Raw genomic sequence first — 24684 nt, 5'->3', positions numbered from 1 at the left:
GAAACTCAAGTCAAAAATCACTGAGGATAGCTTTAACTATTTTTGTGGGAGAGAATGAGCCTGTGTACCTTATTCGTGCTTCTTAAGGGGTTTATATAGAGTTGATGACACCGTCATTATAGCGCTGGTTATGCACTCTAGCCTTTCTTGTAATGATGATTGCGTGGATTGTCAATGCCATCACTACTGTGTGGATTGGGCAATCACATCAAGTCAGGGTTGCTGACGGGTGCCATTTGCTGACTGTGGTGCCAAAATCTCGAACCATGTAGCTGACCGTCCATTTAGTTTGCCAATGTCTGGGATTGTGTGTAACAATTAATTGACATTGACTTTTGTGTGTAAATGGCATCTAGTCCGACGCTTAGACATCAGGCGTCTAGGCCATCGCTCGGACATCAAACGTGGTTAACCACGCATGTTAGAAATCCTGAGGACTTGATTGGATTGATTTGCCCGTCTAAAAGGTCCAGCCGACTTGGTCTGTCCATTCCGTCTAACATTGTGGAAAAAGGAAAACTTCTCACTTTTGGTGCTAAACGGAGCTTATCTTGGTCTAGACGGAGTGATCTCAGACGGGTTATATGTCTACCCTGGTCGGCTAAAGGGTCTTGAGTCTGGGAAGGACATGTGGAGGGAAGCCCCTCCACAATACCCCCTAATCCGTTTGCCTTTATCCGATAAGGTAGCTATCGGGTTGAGGCAGGACGGATTATCTGTTTTCAAGTTTTTGAGCGCCAAGGGGTGTGTCCCACTTCGGCATGGCTTTCGTACGGTACTCCGGATATTGCTATTGCCTATATTCTCCATATGCAAGACTACACAACTTTTGATATAGCAAAAGTGGTAGTTTGTATCCTCCTTTTTTGCTTATTTTGCCTTAGTCTCTCGTTTTATAATGATCTCTCTATTGCCCCCCAGGTGATAGCCAGAATCCAAAATCTTATACGACAGCGCGCTCACCTTTTCCACTGGCTGGAAGCAGTCGAGACCATGAGGGCATAGGTTGCCCATAATTTGGATGGGAATGAGGATCTTCTTGCCAACTTGGAGACGACGAAGAGTGAGACTGTTGCTACCTAGGAGCTGGCTGAAGAAGGTGTCAGTCTACTGAGGAAGGTCGAGGAGGAGAAGGAGGCATCTCAAGCTGAAGCTCGCCAACTAGCTGAGGAAAATGTGATTATGGCGGCCAAGAAAGAGAAGACTGAAGAAGAGGTTGTCCGGTTGAGGCAGGAACTGTAAGATCCCTAGACAAGGTTTGATTCTTTGTATTTCTTTACTATGGCCGGCTGAAGCCTAGTCTTTCATACTTGTAATAAGCAATTTTACTGATAATATAGCTTTAGGTTGGTCACATTCCATGGGTGGAGCAGGGGTACTCCATCTAGAGTCTGGAGGTGGTATGCCCTCGAGTCTCCTGCCTTAGTTACAACATATGACCTTTCCCAATTAGATTGCACCTTTCCAACTCCTACTTCAGCTGTATTCTCGAAGACTCTTCTGAGAACTAAAGATCTTGGCAAAAAAAACTGTGGTCGTGACCTTTTGTTGTACTGAGGAATTGCCCTCTGATGGTATGATGCTATTCGGATAGCTGCGTCTCCTCATAATGCATAAGCAGGGAGCTGGTATAGGTGATTTGATCTGTGCCATATGAGAGACACAATGGCTAGAGTGGATCAACTATAGATGGATCTTTTTCTACCGGGCTCGGTAATTACTATTGCTCCCTTGTATTTGATGATTTTGGACGTGCCTCCTTACCGTTTGGGTGTCCGGAGTCTAGCGCCACTTGATAGCATTGGCGCGCGACTAGCTGGCTGCCAAGGAAATCGACTTGTCCCTCCATGAGGTAGCTTACCATTTGATGGTACGTAGAGGGAATGACTTTTATTCTGTGAAGCCATGCACGTCCCATATTGGCATTGTACGAGGACAAATTGTCAACCACTGAGAATTGTAAGTTCAGGGTGATTGGGCCAACTTGGATGAGTAGCACAACGTCACCCAGAGAAGTCGTCATAGCTCCATTGAACCCGGACAACAAACGCCCTAGGTTCTCTAGGGCAGATGGTGAGTAGCTCATCTGCTTGTAGGCTGACATTTGCAAGAGGTCAACTGAGCCACCTGGGTCAACCAAAACCCTTCTCACGTTGAATCCGCTTACCCCTAGTGTTAGGATTAGGGCATTTTCATGCGTTTGCAATACTCAGTTAGCACCTATTTGAGGGAAGGTAATTGTGTCATCAATGGAGTGCACACTCCCTTCCGAAAAGTTGCATTGAATGGAGTTAACCCGCTCTCTTACAGAGGCTGCACGGAGGCAACCTTCGCCTTTGCCGCTTAGAACTGTGTCTATCGTCTACGGGGCCTCCATCTATGTAGTTGATGACAACTTTGAGAGCTGTCGGAGATGCAGGGGCTTGGACGGCTAGCTCTTCGCCGTCTCTCTTTGCCCGCTATTTGTGCTGACATACTGTTTTAGGTGCCTGACTTTGATTAGTTTCTCCACCAAGTAATGGAGACTCTTGCATTGCTCGGTGGTATGGTTGTGATCCTTATGATAAGAGTACCTTCTGTTTCGATCTTGTCTAGTTGAATCTGTCTTGATCGGCTCTGTCCATCTGAGGTCAGACAAATCGCGGATCATCGGGAGGAGTCTCTCATATGAGATACTGAGAGGGGTCAATCTCGCTTGATTCTGCTGTTGCTGGCCAACCCACTTCTTACTAGCTTGCCTCGATTGGTTCGAGGGCTTAGAACTTCCTGCCTCTTCGTCCTTGGTCGGACGATTGGTCACCAAGACCTACTGAATAGCTACCCAAACATCGTCTTCGAGCATGGAGTATTTGTCTACTCGCCTGAACAGGTCATCCATTGTTACAGACGGCTTCTTTGCGAGAGACTCAAAAAATGGCGTGCTCGGGCTGATGCTTAGCTTGAAAATCTGCAGGATGACATCCATACTATAGGACTCCACTTGGAGAAGGGCTTGCTCAAACCGCTTTATGAAGTCTCTAAGCAATTCATTCTCCTGCAGCTTGATGTTCTGCAAGGTGCTCATATTTTCCTTATGGCAAGCGGAACATAAGTAGTGGCCCACAAAGGCTTTCGATATATCCCCGAAAGTGTTCATGGAATTCTGAGGGAGACAGTAGAACCAATAAAAGCTTGGCCATAGACCTTTCACAACAGTGCATCATTCCCTATATCGAGGGTCATGAGCTGCCTGAAGTGCATGATGTGATCGAACGGATCACTTATTTTGTCGTACGTCGTGAATTTTGGCACTATGAACCCCCTAGAAGGCTCATAGTTAATAATATGAGGGCCGAACGACGTGAAGAGCATGTCATCCAACTGTCAATTGATGGAGTCGGGCGGAGCTCGAATCGTCGGGGCCTCAGCTTGCTGCTGCCTTAGTGGCTGAGAGGGCTATTCTGACATAACTACTGTGGGTGAGGGACTTAGACGGGCCTTCAGGGTTTCTGATATGCATGGTTGCTCCTCCACGCCTAGTGCCTGAGGTCCCAATTGGGCTTGCATCGCATTTGACAAATGTGACCTTCTACTACGCCTCCTTTTCATCGATGCCTAGGTAGAGTCGGTGCCTTCGTCCAACTGCGTTTGGCGAGCTGGAAAAACCTCCTCCTCAAACCGTCTCGGTAGTTGCCAGACAAGAACTCTGTGTTCCCGAGGAAAAATGCCTCATCGGTCCATCTTAAGGCTATTTGTTGGCTTTGAGGTTGCTGACTTTGAGAATGGCCCGATGTTGACATTTGTGCCCGCAATTCTTTATTCTCTTGTTTGAGTCGCTTCGTTTGGCGGAGCAGAGACTACATCTGCTGATCATTCTCTTGTTGGCATCTCTCCATCATTTCATGCTAGACAAAGTAGTCTTCACCACCCATAGCTAATGATTGGCTTTTGGAAGGTGTTGACATCCTTAGTCGTTCCCACAAACGGCGCCAATGTTGGTGTCGAGCCGAATTGAATTCAAGTTCGTCCAGCTTCACTAGAGTCAGACGGACTTCTTCCCTGCACAGAAGAATGTCCGAACAGGTGGTCCAGGCACGTCCCTCTAAAGCTCAAGTCAAAAATCACTGAGGATAGCTCTAACTAATTTTGTGGGAGAGAGTGAATGTGTTTACCTTGTTCGTGCTTCTTGAGGGGTTTATATAGAGCTGATGGCACCATCATTATAGCGCTGGTTGTGCACTCTAGCCTTTCTTGTAATGATGATTGTGTGGACTATCAATGCCATCACTGTTGCATGGACTGGGCAATCACATCAAGTAAGGGTTGCTGACTGGTGCCATTTGCTGACTGTCATGCCAAAATCTCTAACTGTGTAGCTGACTGTCCATTTAGCTTGCCAATGTCTAGGATTGTGTGTAACAATTCATTGACATTGACTTTTGGGTGTAAATGGTGTCTAGTCCGTCGCTCAAACATCAGGTGTCTAGTCCGGCACTCAGACATCAGGCGTTTAGGCCGGTGCTCAAAACATCAAACGTCTAGGTCGTCGCTCGAACATCAGGCGTGGTTAACCACGCATGTCAGAAATCCTGAGGACTTGACTGGATTGATTTGCCCGTCTAAAAGGTCCAACCGGCATTGTGGAAGAAAGAAAACTTCTCACTTCTGGTGCCAGATTGAGCTTATCTTGGTCCAGACAGAGTGATCCCAAACGGGTTACTTCTGTTGCCAACCGGAGCTTATCTTGGTCTAGACAGAGTGATCTCAGACAGGTTATATGTCTGCCCTGGTCAGCCAAAGGGTCTTGAGTCTGGGAAGGACACGTGGAGGGAAGCCCCCCACACTAACCACTGTAGCATTTTTGAAGGAATCTTATAAATTATGCATGCTATCCTGGTACGCTCTCTATCACTTACTTTTCAGAATTTTATGAACATGCATGTTTTTGCGAGCCTTATCTATGTTTAATTCCATCCTTAGGTGCTTAGATGTCTGTTCGATTTGCTTTGATTAAATACATGTCGTGTGCTATATTTTTGTGCTAACTTTAATGTCTTATGATAGCGCTAGAGAAGCAGTCCAGGTACATATCCTAACCTTCCTTTGCGATTGTGATTTGATTTCTTTTTTGGCATGCTAGTTTCAAAATCACCTTAGTCTACCTAGGTACCTTCAATCAACTGATTAATTGTCATTTCTCCCTTGACTTAGTCAGTAGAGACCTCTTTAAGGCTTAGAGGGGTGCTACCTATTTAAAGTACCTTCCCAATAAGTAACCTGATCCCTGGACCTAGACTTCGGTTTTCAAAGACGCGCTTTTCCGAAACTATGGAGTCACTTCTTTAAGACTTTCTTTCTTATTTTATTTTCCCTTTTAAAATAAATTAAAATAAGTGACGACTCCAAATCTTCCAAAACTAATTTTTCATTATTAAAAAAAAAACGAGTTTCGCCATTGAGTGAGAACGCACATGAAAAACGTGAGTCCACATACTCTCTTATTTTTCAAATTTTTGAAAATTTCCTTATTACATTAAAAGGTTGTGGTTATTATGAAAATAAGATTCCATATCTAAGAATATTTAATAAATTGGAAAGGGCAGAAATAAGGAAAATTAAATATTATGAGGAATTTTGAATTCTAAAGCTAAAGTTCCTTTTTCTAGATTTATTTTTCTGGATTTTAAAGAATTTTTCGTTAAATTTATTTTTTGGAAACCTTAAAGAATTAAATATTTTCTAATTGGATAAAGTGCTCTCAAAGTTTCAAAACTTTCATAAATTGGAAGTTTCCTTATCACATTAGAGTCTCCAATTTTGAGAATAAATATTTTGAAAATTTTCATAAAATATAATTTATCATTAAAGGACAATACTAAAATGGTTTAAGGAAATAGTAATTTGATGGAAATGAATTTCTTTGAAAACGTTTTCAAGATAAAATATTGATTAAATCATAATTATGTAAAGAAAGAGAATTTTTTATGAAAAATAGATTTTAAAATTTGAGAATGAAGATTTTTCTCAAGTCAATTTTGGACAAACTACTCACAAAAATTTTAAATTTTTTAAGATTACATTATCTTATTACACTAGGCTTCCAATTAGGAAATAAATATTTTTAAAAATTTTCATGGAAAATTTATTCAATAAGGAAATTTCTGAAGTTTTAAAAGCTTTGATTATTTCAAAATATAAGTGAGAGATGGCCTTTGGCAAGCCCATAACTTCAAAGATCGAGCCCATATTGATTTGGGTCATCACTATCCTAAAGATGGGTTGACTAAGGAATCAAGGGATATAGGTTTTCATCATTATCTTAAAACCCAACAGTGGGTTAGGCCAAAGAATTAAAGAATGTGGATTTTCTTAAAGATAAGACTAGATATGTTAGTAATGGGAATGATCAATCCTAAAAAATGGAACTTTTCACTTGGTAACAATGATATCAAGGATTTTAGTTACACACTTAACTTAGATATGAAGAAGTAGAATCACTTAAAGTGGTCCCACTAGAATAGTTTAAGAGTTAAACATAAAAGATATGTTAATCTTAGGAAACTTTCTAAGATTAAAGCAAAGAGATTAATTAGAGAGGGTCTCCACCTAATAATACGATCATGATTTTCCTAAAGTAAACTGGATTCTTATGATACCAGGATATCTTGCATAAATGAATATAGTAATTAAAGAGCACAATATTATTTCTAAATTTACCAATTGCCTTGAATGCTCATTGATTAACGCATGAGGTTATTTATTGTTATGGATATCATATCTTTCTATTATTATCACCTCTACTCTCACAAATTAATTGGACCTAATCATATGGACTGGAGAAATAATATGGATATAGTAACTAATAACACAGAAGCTAAAATAGGTAACATTTAGAGCTAGCTATTCCTTATGAATAAACCTACAATAGTCATAATAGGTAACTAATAGAACTATACATACGATTTACGCCAGAAAAAAAAGAAAAAAAAATAAAAATAAAAATAATAATAAGAGAATCCTCAAGAGAATACCTAGAAACTCTAACATAGCTTTGATACGATATAAAAAATTTGAATATAATTTTACATCTTCTCAAACTTGTACAACAGGTCATTTATATACAATAGGAACAGTGGAAATCAAGAAGATACAACTGTACTGTCGACTGTACTGCCAGTTATACCACACAGCTATATCGCACAACTGTATTACATACAATTGTTTCATATTCCAATTTTATTTCCTGATTTTATGAAAGACCTTCTCTTAAAATCAAGGATTTGATTTTTTTTTTTTTTAAGGTAGATGACCTTAGTCATTTATGTATAAATATTGATGCAAAAATCAGTTTGTATGTAGAAAGTGAAAAATAAAAGAAGTATTTTTTTTTCTTTTTCTCCCTCAAATTTCTTCATGGAATCAGAGCTAACTCTGAACCATTCAATTCATCTATGACAAAATACAAAATGACCACTAAGGACTCCTCAACCTCAGAAGTCACCTCTACTCGAGAACCTCCTATTCCAATCAACAATGGAGGATCAGATGGTACTGCTCTTCTCATTACTGGACACAAACTAAATAGACAAAACTATCTTCAATGGTCCCATGCAGTCAAGATGTTCATATGTGGCAGAGGAAAGGATGATTACCTCACCAGTGCAATACCTTGGCCTACGAAAGAAGATCCGAAATTCAAAGGATGGAAGGCTAAGAATAATATGGTTATGTCTTGATTAATTAACTCAATGTACAATGACAGAAGGGAAAATTTTATACTCTATGAAATGGTGCAAGAAATCTAGAAAGTAGCAAGGGAGATTTATTCCGATACAAAAGACATAGTAGAGGCATTTGAAATAGAAGCGATCCTCCATGATTTACACCAAGGTGAGTTGTCTGTCACTCAATATTTCAGTCTTTTAACTTGACATTGGCAACAATTGGACATGTTTGAAACTACCAAATGGGATTGTCGAGGTGTGTTCAGGACTCTATATCTTCAATGCGACTTATTATATTGAAAAATAACCTCAACCGACAGTTGGTGAAAAACGATCTTTTTCTATCTTTAATTCTAATAAAGAGAGTGATGTTATGTTATGGCACTATCATATAAGACATCCTAGTTTATTTTATCTCAAAAAACTCTTTCCATCATTATTTACTAAAAGTTCGGATGGTTTTTAGTGTGAAATTTGTCAATTATCCAAGCATGTTCACAAGCCTTATTCAATTCAACCATACAAACCATCTCATCCTTTTTCCATGATACATAGTGATGTTTGGGGGCCACCTAAGATAAAGAGTATAACAGGGAGTAGATGGTTTGTATCCTTTGTAGATGATCATATTAGAATTTCTTGAATATTCCTGATGAAAGAAAAATCATAAGTGGATCAAATTTTTAAAAAATTTTATAACATCATCTAGACCCAATTCCATGAAAAAATACAAGTGTTGATACAAGTGTTGAAAATTGACAATGCAAGAGATTATTTCAATTCTATCATAGGGGAATTCTTATTAAAAGAAGGTATGGTTCATCAAAGTTCTTGCATTGATACTCCTCAATAAAATGGAGTAGTCTAGAGAAAGAATAGACACTTGTTAGAAGTTGCAAAGTCCCTTATGCTCTCCTCCTATGTCCCAAAGAATTTTTGGGGAGAAGTTGTAATTACTATAGCTTATCTCATTAATAGAATTTCTTCTCGGGTCTTGAGTTTCAAACACCGTGCAAAGTCTTTCTCAAATCTTATCCTAAGACTTGACTTATTTCCTCCATTCCACCGAAGGTATTTGGTTACTCAACCTTTGTTGACATTCCCCAACACCATCAAAGTAAGTTTGATCCCAGGGCCACTAAGTGTATTTTCCTAGGATACTCTCCAAACTAGAAGGGCTATAAGTGTTACTTTATCATCAAAAAAAAGTTCTACAACTCCACGGATGTAACTTTTTTTAAAATCAGTCCTATTATTCCAAAATCGATATTCAAGGGGAGAATAGAAACCAAGAATACCAATTTTGGGAAATAGAGACCATGACTGAACCTTAAATACTTGAGTTTGTTAGTGTTCACAACTTTAATCCTATTTCTCCTACTCATGGTCTGCCTCTCCAATTTACTGAATCCATAGACACTAAGCCAAGTACTTCTCTTCACCCAAACCAATCTTAAACTGTCAATAATAGTGAGTTCATTGTCTAATTAAGGAAAAAGAAAAAGCCTTAAGAAGATATAGAGCAATGAACACATCCTGGACCAGTATATGAAATTGAACCGAATTCAAAAGGGATACTGTTGCTATTCTCCTGAGAAAAGAAAATATTATGTCACTATGGATGTCACCTCTTTCGAAAATCAACCTTCTCAGCTTCAGTCCACAACAGCAATTGAACTTGTAGTGCCCACAACAGACCACAATATTAGGCTGGGGGGAGCTCAACAACATCAACAGGAGCTTCGTGTTTATTCTTGACGTATCCAACCAAGAGAAGTAGAGTCCACCATGGTTTTTCAGCCCTGTCAAGAGTCGGTTCCTACAGTTCTTCCTGAGGTAATGATCTTAATCTTCCAATTGCGGTAAGAAAAGGGACCAGGTCCTATACACAACATCCTATCTCTAATTATGTTTGTTACAATCATCTTTCACCTTATTTCAAACTTTTATATCAAGACTTGTAGAAACAGAGACTCCAAAGAATATTTATAAGGCCTTGAACAAGTCAGAATGGAAGAAAGTAGTCTTAAAAGAAATGGTTGCTCTTTAGAAGAACCATACATGGGATATTGTTAACAAACTAGAAGGGAAAACACCAATTGGATGCAAATGGGTGTTTGCTATAAAATACAATTCAGATGGATCCATAGACAAGTACAAGGCGAGATTGGTAGCAAAGGGATTCACACAAACTTATGGAATTGATTATCAAGAAACATTTGCCCTGGTTGCCAAACTCAATACCATAAGAGTTCTACTATCCATAGCAGCAATCTAGACTAACAACTTCAACAACTAGACATAAAGAATGCTTTTCTCAATAGAGACCTGGAAGAAGAAGTCTACATAGACTTACCACCTGGTTTTGATAAGGAGCGGAAAGAAGGAAAAGTTTGTAAACTAAAAAAATCTCTTTATGGACTAAAAACAGTCGCCTCAACATGGTTTGAAAGATTCACGAAGGCCATTTTACAACAAGGATATAAGCAAGCTCAAACTGATCACACCTTGTTTTTCCGCCAAAAAGATGGTAAAATTATTATCTTAATTGTATATATGGATGATATTACACTAACAGGAAATGATTATGCTAAAATGGTAGAATTGAAAAAGAGGCTAGCTGTTGAGTTTGAAGTTAAAGATCTTGGATCTTTGAGGTATTTCTTAGGAATGGAAGTAGCAAGAAACAAGAGTGTATTTCAGTCTCCCAAAGAAAGTATATCTTAGACTTATTAAAAGAGACTGGGATGCTTAGTTGCAAGCCCGTCGATACTCCAATGGATCCATTGAAAAAGATTGGGGAATCAGAAAAAAAGTACTCATATTAATATTGGAAGATATCAACGATTGGTGGGAAAATTAATCTATCTTTCCCATACAAGACCTGATATTGCTTTTTCCGTAAGCATGGTAAGGCAGTACATGCATGCTCCATGTGAGGAGCATTTGGAAGTTGTACACAGAATCCTAAAATACCTTAAAGGGTCTCTGGGAAAAGGGTTATTTTTTAAGAAGGGTGAAACTCAAACCATAGAAGGCTATACAGATACAGACTGGGCAGGTTCTATGGAAGATAGGCGGTCTACTTCTAGCTATTATACATTTGTTTGGGGGAACTTAGTAACTTGGAGGAGCAAAAAACAAAATGTAGTCACAAGAAGTAGTGCTAAGGTGGAACTTCGGGCGATTGCTCATGGCATATGTGAACTCTTATGGTTGAGACGTTTGTTAGAAGAGTTGGGTGTGACAAGAATTATGCCAATAAAGATGTATTGTGATAATAAAGCTACCATAAACATATCTCACAATCTAGTTCATTACGACCGAACTAAACACGTGGAGGTTGATTGTCATTTTATAAAAAAGAAGATTGAAGATGGAACCGTCTGCATGATCTATGTGCCACAAGTGAGCAAGTTGTTGATTTACTTACAAAAGCTCTCATAAGAAGACCGCTTGAACAACAAATTACCAAGTTGGGCATGTTCAACCTATACAGCCCAACTTGAGGGGGAGTGTTGGAAGTTAAGAGTCAAATATCATTTGAATTCCTTTAGTTTTAGATAAGTTATTTAAATTAATCTTTGTAGTTTAAATTTTATGCTTATCAAATTAGGAGTCTTATCTAAGTTTGAAACTAAAGATAGCTATCTATTTGACAATTATCCTTTTTTTTTTTTCTTTTTTTTTTGAGTTTAAATTCTGGTTTCCTAGATTTTGAGAATTCTATTGAAGAGTCCCAGTATAAATTAAGGTTGTATGTTATTCTTTGAAGTAATGAAGATTTAATTAGGGAGAATTATGTTTTGGGGGTAGATGGGTCCCCAAATTAACAAAAGGTCATGTAACTCTTCAAATTGAGCCCAAGACCCAATGAAAGTATGGAAATTGAGTTGAAGGATATCATCCTTCAGTATTTCCAAAAATGCCCTTTGTTGATTTTGAGAAAAAAAATTAATATTTTTGAAAAATACTTTTATTTAATTTAATATTTTTGATTTAATTTAATATTTTTAAAAAATACTTTTATGTAATTTAATATTTTTTAAAATACTTTTATTTAATTTAATATTTTTTAAAAATAAATTTATTTAATTTAATATTTAAAAAAATATTTAATTTAATATTTTTTAAAATACTTTAATTTAATTTAATATTTTTGAAAAAAAAATTTTAATTTAATATTTTTGAAAAAAAAAATTATTGAAAAAAAATTATTTAACTTAATTTTATAAAATATTTTATATGTGTTCTTAAAGGGTATATTTGTCCGTTACTATTTCATATCCTTCAACTCAATTTGAAGAGTTATATGGACCTTTTATTAATTTGGGGGTCCATCTACCCCCAAAAGATAATTCTCCCATTTAATTACGGTGCATACTATTTTTTCTTCTTTCCTGGTGACAAAAATAAATAGCAACAAAACCTAATAAATCTGTCATTTTAAAGTGCATCTTGTAACGTATCTAACAAAGAAAAGTTATGAAAACCAAACCAACTCAAGGCTAGAAGTTTGAGCCTAGCCCAATATAAATCAATCAAGACAAGGATCAATTTTATGAAATTTTCGATCTAACAATGGTCCAAATGTTTTGATGACAGATCTATGCAGAAGAAAAATATATTCCAAAGAATAAATAGAAGATATAAAAATTTCTCCTACAAAAATATGCCAAGTTTTAGAGAACTTAGGTAATTAATAAAGAGAAAAATCTTAAGATAAAAGTATGAGAAGCTAAAAATGGATTAAAATCCTACCTTCTAAGATATTCAGGCAACCGTCGATGGCTCATCCACTGCTCAACATCACGACGTCGCAGTGACATTTCTAACCTTCTGAAGAAAGAGAACAAATGACACAATTAGTAACACTTTCCAATTAGAGAATAAAACAGGTGCAACTAAAACTTCAATAAGAATGTTGAACCACAATATTGAAAACATAGACTTGTTGTATCTTAACAATGGTATTGAGCTTGTAAAGAAAGGTTTTACTTCCTAAGCAATCACATTGAAATTGAAAGGTCCAAAACCTTCTATTTGTTTTTCATGTTATGAAATCATCATTCTAATATGTGGTACATTACTACAATGGAAGTACATCATTTACCAAAAGTAACTTCTAATGCTAAAGACTTAAACATACATGTGAGAACTTTCATAACTTGATATTAGTCTCATACTGCCCCTACAAACCATTTTAAATACCTACATTGTTGGTTTCAGTTGCCTAACAAAATTAAAGATTGGAATGATGTAATGACCCTAATAGCTGGAGGACACTTTAGAAAATAAAAATCATGATCAGGGTTAACAATGTTATAGCTAAGGACTTAAGGATTTAATTTAAGCTTCTACTTTTGGAAACAAAAGGAAATTACCATAACAGAAAACAACTCCAAAATTTCTATAAAAATTTGAGTAAATAATGCCCAATAAAACTTATAGATCAAATAAAAAACATCTATACTTTTCCTTATTTCTTTTTCCACCAAAAAAAAAGATAAAAAAAAAATCATTTGGAAACGTGTTATGAACAATTGGCAAGACAAGGGTTATAAAAATCATGATCAGGGTTAACAATATTTTTTTCTTGTTATCCGTGATCCATCACATGAAAGTGTCAATGTGATCAAGACAAGGTTTCCAATGCATGGATGAGATGGTACAAGAACAAATTTACACTTCAGAATCAACTTCTCCAGTTCCTCTTCCAAAATTTGACTCCATACTTATTTGGCGCAAAGGAAGACTCCATAGGCTAGTTCCTAGAACCAAACAAATGTTATTTGGTTAAAATCAAGCATATTTTTCTAGAATTAGATCTTTGAACATTTCAATGGAATGGCTACAGCTGTGTTGGAATATTAGAGAACTCCACTTAACTCCATCCTACACCACCAAAGCAAAGAACTGGCCAATCTTCTTTACTTTTTCCTTAAAACCAAACATCAACAAAGAAGCAAAACTTTCCCTCCATTTTAGCAAATTTAGGTGGATCTTCTCTTAACATAGACCTAATGACAATCTATTTGTCTTGCCTTCCTCAACTTATTAACAACAAAGTATAAAAAATTTTTGGAATAAAAAAATTCAAGGCAACAAAATCTTCTTACCTCCATTAATCAATTGTTTCTTATCATACTTTGAACTACCTTTCGGGGTATAATTTTCAGCTTCATTTCCATCTATAATAATTTCAACAGTGGTTTCATATCTTACAATAGTGCCTAAAGCTTTGCATGATCTCCACAATTTTAAAATTTAACTCCTGTAAGATATTGCATTTTACTTGTGGAAGAATATAACTAGGAAAGATTCTAATTGTATAATTTTTAATTAAGGAGAGAATTAGGACAATCCTGTAATCAAAGGGATATAGTATAATTAGGTTAGGAAGGTTTTTATTTTTTTGTGTTAGGAATTTTTGTATCAATATGTGGGTCTATACAGGTTGAAATCAAGGAAGAAATTTATTCTCTTACCTTCCAATTCTTCATATTCTTCATGGTATTAGAGCTTTAGGCTTGTAAATCTGGGAAGAGAAGAAATTTTCTGCTTTCATTGCCGAGTTGAAGATTGTAATTGTTAGCTGTATATATCTGTACATACCATAATTTGGTTGTTTCCTTAGGGATAATACCTTCCTAATTTAGGACTCTCAATTGTGTGTGTGTATATATATATATATATATATATATGAGTATTATTCCTTTAATAAAGTGCAAGGGAATTGAGAAATACCTTGGTTGAGTTACATGGTATCAGAGCCATTGGCTCAAATTCTGGGTTTGTTCTTGGGTCATAGAATAAAAGTGACCTAGTAGTGTCACTGCCTTCAGAGGGGGGAAGCAAGGTGTCAAGATCGGCTGGTACCCGAAGTCCCGTGACCTGAAGCTAAACCCGTGAAGCTCACGCGTCCGGACTGAGAAGCAGGAAGCGTCAACTCACGCGCCAGCGCGTGGAGGAGGGTAGCAGCTTCTTTTGACCTCCGACCAGTTCCATTGTAGTCGCAATCCCGTTTTCCGGCCAGGGTGATCTCGTTCTTGGACTGTGAGATTCTGCTCTTAGGATGCGTCGACAGAGTTCCTCTTTTCCTTTGACTGATCAGATTAGTCAGATTTGTTACCATTGCAATCAAAATTTCTCTGTTCGATCTCTGATCAGCTCCCTTCGCCGGAAAATCTAGACGTCGATCGAGGGATCGCGACGATTCATCGACGATTACGGAATTGCATAGCTTTCCGGGGAGGAGTGAGGAACACGAAGGAATCCTTACCCTCGCTGCTGTTACTTGTCGGTGCTGTTACTTCGCTTGAGTAAATCTCGAACCTCCACCGCTTTGACGCCGATCCAGTCGAACTGCTCCTCTTAGAAACCGGCCCGATCTGAGTTTCTCGCACACTCCTCTTCGTCCACTTTGGCCGCCACGTCGGTAATCCATTTTCCCTCACAACTTTCGGGGTGAGAAAGAGAGGGAGTCGAGGTTTTATAGTTGCTATGGCAAAAATGGGGGAAGAAAAATTATAAATGAGCTTTTGACACCTTTGACGCTTTTGACGCACGCTTTTGACGCCTTCTTGTAAGAGAGATACTTGTCTCTTTCTTTCTTCTTGCTGTGGTGAATTGCAATTTCTGGTCTGGGCTGGTGTAAAATTACTTTGGAGATTGAATTTTATTGTCATGGAAGAGAATAAGAATCTTGTTGCTGATATAGTGCCTATTGTGTCAAAAATAACTGAACACAAATTAAATAGGTCTAATTATATTGAATGGAGCAAGACTATCAAAATTTATCTGAGAAGTGTTGCTAAAGATGACCACTTGACTGAGGAACCTCCTAATAATAACACTAGAAAACTTTGGATGCAAGATGATGCACGGTTATTTCTGCAGATGAAAAACTCTATTAATAGTGATATTGTTGGTCTGCTGAGTCATTGTGAATTTGTTAAAGAGCTAATGGATTATCTAGATTTTCTTTACTTTGGAAAAAGAAATGTATCTCGGATGTATGATGTATGGAACGCCTTCCATTGTCTTGAGAAGGGAGCTAAATCCCTCACTACATACTTTATGCACTTCAAGAAGGTATATAAGGAATTGAATGCACTTATGCCTTTCAGTCCGGATGTTAGAGTACAACAGGCTCAACGGGAACAGATGGCTGTTATGAGTTTCTTATCCAGTCTCCCATCTGAGTTTGAGACTGCAAAATCTCATATTCTTTCTAGTTCTAACATTGGTTCCCTTCAGGAAGTTTCAGTAAAGTTCTACGAACTGAGAATGTCCCGTCTTCTCAGCACACCAATGTTCTTGCTGCAAAAGGAGGAAATGCAGAAAATGCAAGGAGGGTGAATAACAGGGGCGGAAACAGGGCACTTGAAAATCGTGGCAATGATTCAAGTACTATTGTGTGTTTTTACTGCCATGAGGCTGGCCATACCAAGAAGAACTGCAAGAAATTATAGAATCGAAATCGGAGAAATCAAACTGCCAATGTTGCTACATTTTCAGACTCCTCAAACAAGATTGTCACAATGACAGTAGAAGAGTTTGCTAAATATTCACAGTATCGAGAAGCACTGAAAGCATCTACTCCTATTAGTGCTCTGGCAGAGTCAAGTAAAACATGTCTTGTCTCCTCCTCAAACAAATGGATAATTGATTCAGGTGCCACAGATCATATGACAGGTAATCATAAAACTTTCTCTACCTTCAGAAGACATTCTGCTCCTCCTGTTACTGTTGCTGATGGTTCTACCTATGAGATTAAAGGGTTTAGGACTGTGAAACCAACATCTTCTATTAAGTTATCTTCTGTGTTAAACTTACCAAATTTGGCCTTTAACTTAATCTCTGTCAGTAAACTTACCAAAAATATGAATTGTAGTGTCTCATTTTTCCCTGATCATTGTGTGTTTCAGGATCTTATGATGAAACGGACATTTGGTAAAGGACATGTATTTGATGGGCTCTATATTCTTGATGAGTGGGTACCTTGACCAATTGCGAGTGTCAGTACTGCCTCTCCTGTTGAAGCTCATTGTTGGTTAGGACATCCTTCTCTACCAGTGTTGAAGCAATTATGTCCTCAGTTTGATAATTTACCTTCATTAGATTGTGAGTCGTGTAATTTTGCGAAGCATCATCGTAGTTCTTTAGGCCCAAGGATTAATAAACGGGCTGAGTCTTTGTTTGAGTTAGTACATTCTGATGTTTGGGGTCCTTGTCTTGTTACTTCTAAAACTGGGTTTCGATATTTTGTTACCTTTGTAGATGATTTTTCTCGAATGACTTGGATTTACTTTATGAAGAATCGTTCAGAAGTATTTTCACATTTTTGTGCATTCTTTGCTGAGATTAAAACCCAATATGATGTGTCTGTGAAAATATTAAGAAGCGATAATGGAAAAGAATATGTGTCTAACTCATTTCAGAACTACATGAGTCACAATGGGATTCTTCATCAAACATCTTGTGTTGATACTCCTTCTCAAAATGGGGTTGTTGAAAGAAAAAACAGGCATTTACTTGAGACGGCTCATGCACTCATGTTTCAGATGAAGGTTCCAAAACAATTTTGGGCTGATGCAGTTTCCACAACTTGTTTTCTGATCAACCGTATGCCCACTGTAGTGCTTAAAGGTGATATTCCATACAAAGTAATACATCCACAGAAATCACTCTTTCCAATTGAACCAAGAATTTTTGGATGTACATGCTATGTTAGAGATACAAGGCCTTTTGTTACTAAACTTGATCCTAAGGCGTTAAAGTGTGTTTTCTTAGGGTACTCAAGACTGCAAAAGGGCTATAGATGTTTCTCGATTGATCTCAATAAGTATCTAGTATCAACGGATGTTGTGTTTTCAGAAGACACATCTTTTTTCTCTTCACCCACAAGTTCTGCAAGTGAGGAGGAGGATGAAGAATGGTTTGTGTATCAAGTGGTTAATTCAAGACCAACTGTTGGGCAATCAAGTGTGGTTGATTCTGATGCGTCTCTTGCTCATTTGGGTACTGTTGTTGATATTCCTCCTGCCCCAGTCAAACCACCAATTCTACAGGTGTACTCTTGGCGCCCAGTGACAACAGATACATGTCCTGCACCAGCTCCTTCGTCATTTGATCCTTCCAGTGATCTCAACCTTCCCATTAGCCTTCGAAAAGGTAAACGACACTGCAAATCTACCTATTCCATTGCTAACTCTGTGTCTTATGATCACCTGTCATCTTCCTCGAGTGTTCTTGTAGCCTCTATAGATTCTATTTCAGCACCTAAAACTGTTACAAAGGCCTTGAATCATCCTGGTTGGAAGAATGTAATGCTTGAAGAAATTCGTGCATTGGAGGACAATCATACATGGAAACTTGTTGATTTGCCTCAAGGAAAGAAAGTTGTTGGCTGCAAGTGGGTCTTTGCGGTAAAAGTTAATCCTGATGGCTTTGTGGCAAGACTGAAAGCCAGGCTTGTAGCTAGAGGATATGCTCAGACATATGAAGTAGACTATTCTGATACTTTCTCTCTAGTTGCCAAACTAAATTCAGTTCAACTATTTATTTCTATTGTTGCTTCCCAACAGTGGATGATACATTAGTTAGACATCAAGAATGCTTTTCTTCATGGTGATCTAGAAGAAGAAGTCTATCTGGAGTAACCTCCTAGGTTTGTTGCTCAGGGGGAGTATGGGAAGGTTTGTTGTCTGAAAAAAGCTCTCTATGGATTGAAGCAGAGTCCCTGTGCTTGGTTTGGAAAATTCAGTAAGGAGATTCAAGCATTTGGCATGAACAAGAGCGAGAAAGATCACTCCGTTTTCTACAAGAAATCAGCTACTGGTATCATACTTCTTGTGGTCTATGTCGATGATATAGTTATTACAGGAAATGATCATACAAGAATCTTTGATCTTAAGGCATTCATGCATTCCAAGTTTCATACAAAGGACTTGGGTGAACTGAAGTATTTCCTGGGAATAGAAGTATCAAGGAGCAAGAAAGGGATGTTCTTATCATAGAGGAAGTATGTGCTTGATCTGCTTAAAGAGACTAGTAAGATAAAAGCAAAGCCATGTGCTACCCCGATGGTTCCTAATGTACAACTTATGCCAGATGATGGAGATCCCTTCTACAACCCTGAGAGGTATCGGAGGGTGGTTGGGAAGCTGAATTATCTCACAGTGACACGACCAGATATTGCATATGCAGTAAGTGTTGTTAGTCAGTTCACATCTGCGCCTACAATAAAGCATTGGGCAGCTTTAGAGCAGATTTTGTGCTATCTAAAAAAGGCTCCTAGTCTAGGCATACTATATAGTAGTCAGGGACACACTCGTATTGAGTGTTTTTCTGATGCGGATTGGGCAGGTTTTAAGTTTGATAGAAGATCCACTACAGGTTATTGTGTGTTCTTTGGTGGGAATCTAGTGGTTTGGAAAAGTAAGAAGCAGAGTGTTGTATCCTGTTCGAGTGCAGAATTTGAGTATAGGGCCATGGCACAGGCTACTTGTGAAATCATATGGATACATCAACTCTTATGTGAAGTGGGAAAGAAGTGCACAATGCCAGCAAAGCTTTGGTGTGACAATCAAGCCGCTCTTCATATTGCTGCGAACCCAGTCTATCATGAAAGAACCAAATACATTGAGGTCGATTGTCACTTCATTCGTGAAAAGATTGAGGAAAATCTAGTCTCTACTGGCTATGTGAATACTGGAGAGCAACTTGGGGATATTTTTACAAAAGCTCTAAATGGAACTCGAGTTGAGTACTTTTGTAACAAGCTGGGCATGATCAACATCTATGCTCCAGCTTGAGAGGGAGTGTTAGCTGTATATATCTGTACATACCATAATTTGATTGTTTCCTTAGGAATAATACCTTCCTAATTTAGGACTCTCAATTGTATATATATATGAATATTATTCCTCTAATAAAGTGCAAGGAAATTGAGAAATACCTTGGTTGAGTTACAGTAATCAACCATTGTTGTCGACCTTAAGGTTTCCCTCTCACCTGAGTCACACCATTGTTTGTGCTGCAAACATAGCTTTGCACTAAAGCAACAGACCTAGATTGTGAACTCAACATGAAAGCAAGTAGAGACCTCACCCATTGTCCTCACGTCATCGCCTTCACAAAAGAAGGAGGGGATGAGTGGAAGACAACCTTTAAGACTAAAGGTGGCCTTTATGAATGGCTAGTGATGCCATTTGGGCTATCAAGTGCGCCAAGCACATTCATGCAGTTGATGAACCTAGTTCTTTGTCCATTTATTGGAAAAAATTTGGTAGTTTATTTTGATGATATTCTCATCTATAGTAAGAATAAGGAGGAACAGTTATCACATCTCAAGATTGGTGGTTTATTGGAAGATTGGTGATAATGCTTACAAGATTGATCTTTCAGCTAATATGAACATTTCCAATACTTTCAACGTTGTTGATATCTTTGAATACTTTCCCCTGGATTGGTTTTCTTTACAACCACAAAATTCATGGATGAGTTTTTTCTTCAAGTGGAGGGTATTGATGCAGCACAAGATCATCATTAGTTTCTATTTTAAGTTCATCATTAGTTTCCTTTAGTTTCTATCCATCATTAGTTTATATTTTAAGTTCTTCATTAGTTTCCTTTTTAAGTTCATCATTAGTTTCTTATTTCTTTCCTAGTTTTCCTAGTTTCTAATTATCTTCGTTTCATATTTGTAGTTTCCTATTTAAGTTAGTTCCTTTATTTTTGCATTACAAACATTATTTAAAAGCTTATTTTAATTGTTAGGAGTTTAATAAAAATTTTCAGATTTTCATATCCTATTGTGATCTTTGTATATATTCTTGAATGTTTTTTTGTTTCGTTTCAAAACAAACCTTCTGTTGCTCCAAAATGTTTGAAATCTTTTAAATATTTTATTAATTGGATTAGATTTTGGATCATAGTTTATAAAATTGATATGCATTCTAAGTCAAGTTTCATTTCACTTAGGCATGTGTCCTAGATGAGCCTTACACCTTTTAAAACTATGCCTGCAATGTGTTGAAATGCCATGACCTAGTTCTTTACCTCAAAAATTTCCAACATGGTGTGTTGAGTAAAAGATAAATTTGTAACCACAAAAAACGATATGAAAGAAAAAAATGATGAGAATTGTTATTCATCATTGGCAATGAAGATTGATAGACACATAACTCTTTGAAACCAAGAAATAACCAAAGAATGAAAGAGTCTAAAGATTTGATACCATGAAAGTTGAATATACCTATTAGTGTATTTTGGATAATGATTCTTTACAATCTGATAGGCATCTATATAGAACTACAAAGAAAAAAAAAAAAAAAACTTCCTAAAATCAAAGAATTTGACATGGAAAATAATGGGAAAAAAAAAAAGAATTTCCTATATTTGAAAACAGGCGAATAATCAGCCTTTGACTTCCCTATTCTATAAGGATTCTTAATTGATGTGTCAACACTTTGATAGGTGCTCTTTGGGTACCTAGGACAATTACACGTAAGTGGCATGCTTACAAACCATCAGGTGCAATGTTAAGAGGTTACTTTAAACTTGCTAAAGAGGGTTTGGCCACTAAGAAAGGGGATGTTAATTCGTAGGCCTTTCAAACCTAAGTGTTAAGAGAGATTCTACCATTATTAATTTTTGGGCGTCTAAGCGGAAGAGAGGTTAGTTGAAGTTTAATGGATGACTTGACTAGATATTTCTAGAAAGTTGGGATGTTCTTTTACTTGTGTTCTATGCTCAACTAGTCAAGTTTTGAACCATCCAGCCAAACAAGAGTAAAGTAGTTGGTCTCTTTTCTAGGAGATTTTTTACCTTGTTGAATGTGTAGTGTTTTCTGCACATGGAATATTTTTCTTGCCTAAACTTATGCCTTTATTTTTTATTTTTTTACTGCAATTTAGGCATAGTATTAGCTTTTTGATCAGTCATTGTATGGTTTAGAAAGCTTTCTTGTCATTCGTTGTGCTTAACATTTCAATATAATAGAGTTGTTTCAAATAGAAATAAATAAGTTTTACTATATAATGGGGCCCCAAAAAGTATTTAATATTGCAAGTTAAGCATTCAATAGATACATATGGAAAAAAGGCAATTACATTGGGAACTAAAATGGTTTTAAGTGAAACTAACATTGCAAACTTTGCATCATATAGTCTATTCTTGCGGTTTTAAAGGTCTACATATACATAAGTTTAGAATGCATACATTTCCCTTCCAAGCTTTACAGCTCGCACTTTGTAAATTCAAATATTTAGAATTGAAGAAAAGTGTTAAATCTTACGATTCAATGTGAAACAACATGCTCTTTAATGAATAATTACAAGTGGGATATGCACATGCCATTAGTTCTTTATTATCAAAAAGTATTCCATACAATTCATTCTTTTCATAATGGTGATCAATAATCACAAAAGAAAAAGGAAAAAAAAAAAAAAAACAAAGAAAAAGCTCTAAGGAAAAGATAACATTACAAACAACGTTGCGCATGTAAGGATTGCAGCATGTCCCAATCAAGATCTATACAGGTACAAACATTTAAACAAGCAACTGTTATGGTGAAAGTTGTACCTCCGTCCAAGAGCCTGTAGGAAGTTCTGCATATTTCCAATTAGAAGAGCAAAGAGCAACAGGCCTAGACCAATAATGGCCATAGTAACAATGACTTCCCAAAGAAAATAGCTTGGAGTTTGATTCCCAGCCAAAGTACTGATTTGCTTTAAAAATCACCATATTCAGAGAATATTGTCATGAGAGTTATAGATAGCATATGCAATTCATAATGTATCTATCTGAATCAACAATGCAAGTAATCTCTTATCACTCCAATAATATAATGGCGCAAGAAGTAACATTTTACTAAACAGAAATGGCTGCAGCAATACAAAAAGGCATAGCTATAAAATTTGGGATATAAACATTATACAATTTTACGCAATCTTTTAGGGATAGAAACATTCTTAAGGCGCTTCTCTCAATTACTACTAAATTTTAGTTAGCATGTAACAAGAGGTCATTACATTTTATTGGAAGCTATTCTAGCTTGAAGATGTTAACTATTGAATTTGGTGGTGAAGTTGTAGGATGATCTCATTTGGGAAGTGAACCATCACAAAAATTGGACAAATTTGAAAGGGCAATACAATATTTTACATTATAAAAGGCACAACAAGAATGTGTATATAGATGTCTATGAACCATCTTGAAAGAAGCAGTCTGAATTAAGGTGTAATACTAAGGTATTAAGCACATGCCTCAAGCTTCCTCTCTCCTTGGAACATGATAGGCCTTCTACACATTATGTGTATGCTAGAAAAGGGAAGAGAAATGTACTGCCACCTGGCAGTTAGTTGTAACAGTCTTAGTATAGGCTAGGTAACAATCTTGATACAAGCTGGAATGGTTTATGTGAAGAGAGAGAGAAAAAAGGGAGAATCCCTAATTATTGTTATTAAAAAACTATAAGGAATACGCATTGGACTTGGGTATATATATACATGTTAGTGGGACCCACAATACAATAAGGAAAGAAAAGGAAAAGGAAAAGTAAATAACCTAAATAACTATACACTATCTAACACTCCCCCTCAAGCTGGAGCATATATGTTATATGCACCAAGCTTGTTACAAATGTATTTAATTCTAGGACCTCTGAGAGATTTAGTAAAAATATCTGCTAGTTGATCATTTGAATTGACAAAACTAGTCGCCACACATCCTGATGCGATCTTCTCTCTAATGAAGTGACAGTCAACTTCAATGTGTTTGGTCCTTTCATGGAAGACTGGATTGGATGCAATATGCAAAGTAGCTTGGTTGTCATAGATGAGCTTCATCTGTTCATCCTTTCCAAATCTCAACTCCCGAAGAAGATGTTTCAGCCATATGAGTTCACATGTTGCCAGAGCCATAGCTCGATACTCGGCTTCAGCACTAGATCTGGCCACTACATCTTGTTTCTTACTCTTCCAAGATATTAGGTTACCTCCAATAAAAGTACAATACCCGAAAGTGGAACGTCTATCTGTGGGTGAGTCAGCCCAATCTGCATCTGTGTAACCAACAACTTGGGTATGACCTCTGTTCTCGTACAACACACCTTGGCCTGGTGTGCTTTTGATATATCGACGAATGCGGATTACAGCATCCCAATGGCTATCACATGGTGACTGTAGGAATTGACTAACAACACTTACAGGAAAAGAAATGTCTGGACGAGTAATGGTGAGGTAGTTCAGTTTACCTACAAGTCGCTGATATCTCCCAGGATCTCCTAAAGGCTCCCCCTGTCCTGATATAAGTTTGACATTTGGATCCATAGGAGTGTCTACCGGTTTACAGTCTAACATACCAGTTTCTTCCAAGATGTCTAAAGCATACTTTCTTTGGGAAAGAACCACGCCGGAACTGGATTGAGTTATCTCAATCCCTAAGAAATACTTGAGTTTCCCCAAGTCTTTAGTCTGAAAGTGGGTGAAAAGGTGTTGCTTTAGTTTCTGAATACCATTCTGATCACTGCTTGTAATGACGATGTCGTCCACATAAACTACCAGATAAATACACTACCCCGAAGAGTTATGATGATAGAAAACGGAATGGTCTGATGTACAGCAAGATCCCAAGTGCCATTGGAGTGTAAAGCAGCCATTTCATTTACCATTGCTTGTCGCCAACCTGGATGGGAAAGAGCCTCAGGGGTGCTCTTGGGAAGAGAAACAGAAAACATAGTAGAAACAAATGCAGAATAGGGTGAAGATAATCAATGGTAACTCAAAAAATTGTAAATGGGATAAGGATTACGAGTAGATCGATTACCTTTCCGAAGAGCAATGGGTAAGTCAGCAGAAGGAGGCAGAGCCGGGGCAGGAGAAGCCGAAGGGATAGGAAGTGAGTCAGTAGGTACCTCAGCCAAAGAAGGAGGAACTGGGAGGCTGAGGCGATTGAGGATCAGATGACTGGGCCA

General features: G+C 37.3%; 1 protein-coding gene across 3 annotated transcripts in view; it reads right to left on the bottom strand.

The window, feature by feature from the left end:
- Positions 1–24684, bottom strand: part of LOC117903984 (probable cyclic nucleotide-gated ion channel 20, chloroplastic) — a 120209-nt gene that overhangs the window by 20335 nt on the left and 75190 nt on the right. For all 3 annotated transcript variants that reach the window (XM_034816513.1, XM_034816514.1, XM_034816512.1), the window contains 2 exons: positions 22293–22438; positions 12465–12542 (listed from right to left, as the gene is read on the bottom strand). In XM_034816513.1, coding sequence (XP_034672404.1) covers positions 12465–12542; positions 22293–22438 — 224 coding nt within the window. The remainder of the gene's footprint in view (positions 1–12464; positions 12543–22292; positions 22439–24684) is intronic.

The sequence above is a fragment of the Vitis riparia genome, chromosome 17 (genome assembly GCF_004353265.1).
Source record: "Vitis riparia cultivar Riparia Gloire de Montpellier isolate 1030 chromosome 17, EGFV_Vit.rip_1.0, whole genome shotgun sequence".
Taxonomy (NCBI): domain Eukaryota; kingdom Viridiplantae; phylum Streptophyta; class Magnoliopsida; order Vitales; family Vitaceae; genus Vitis; species Vitis riparia.
The sequence above is the reverse complement of the archived record's forward strand: the minus strand, read 5'-3'. Positions and strand labels throughout refer to the sequence as shown.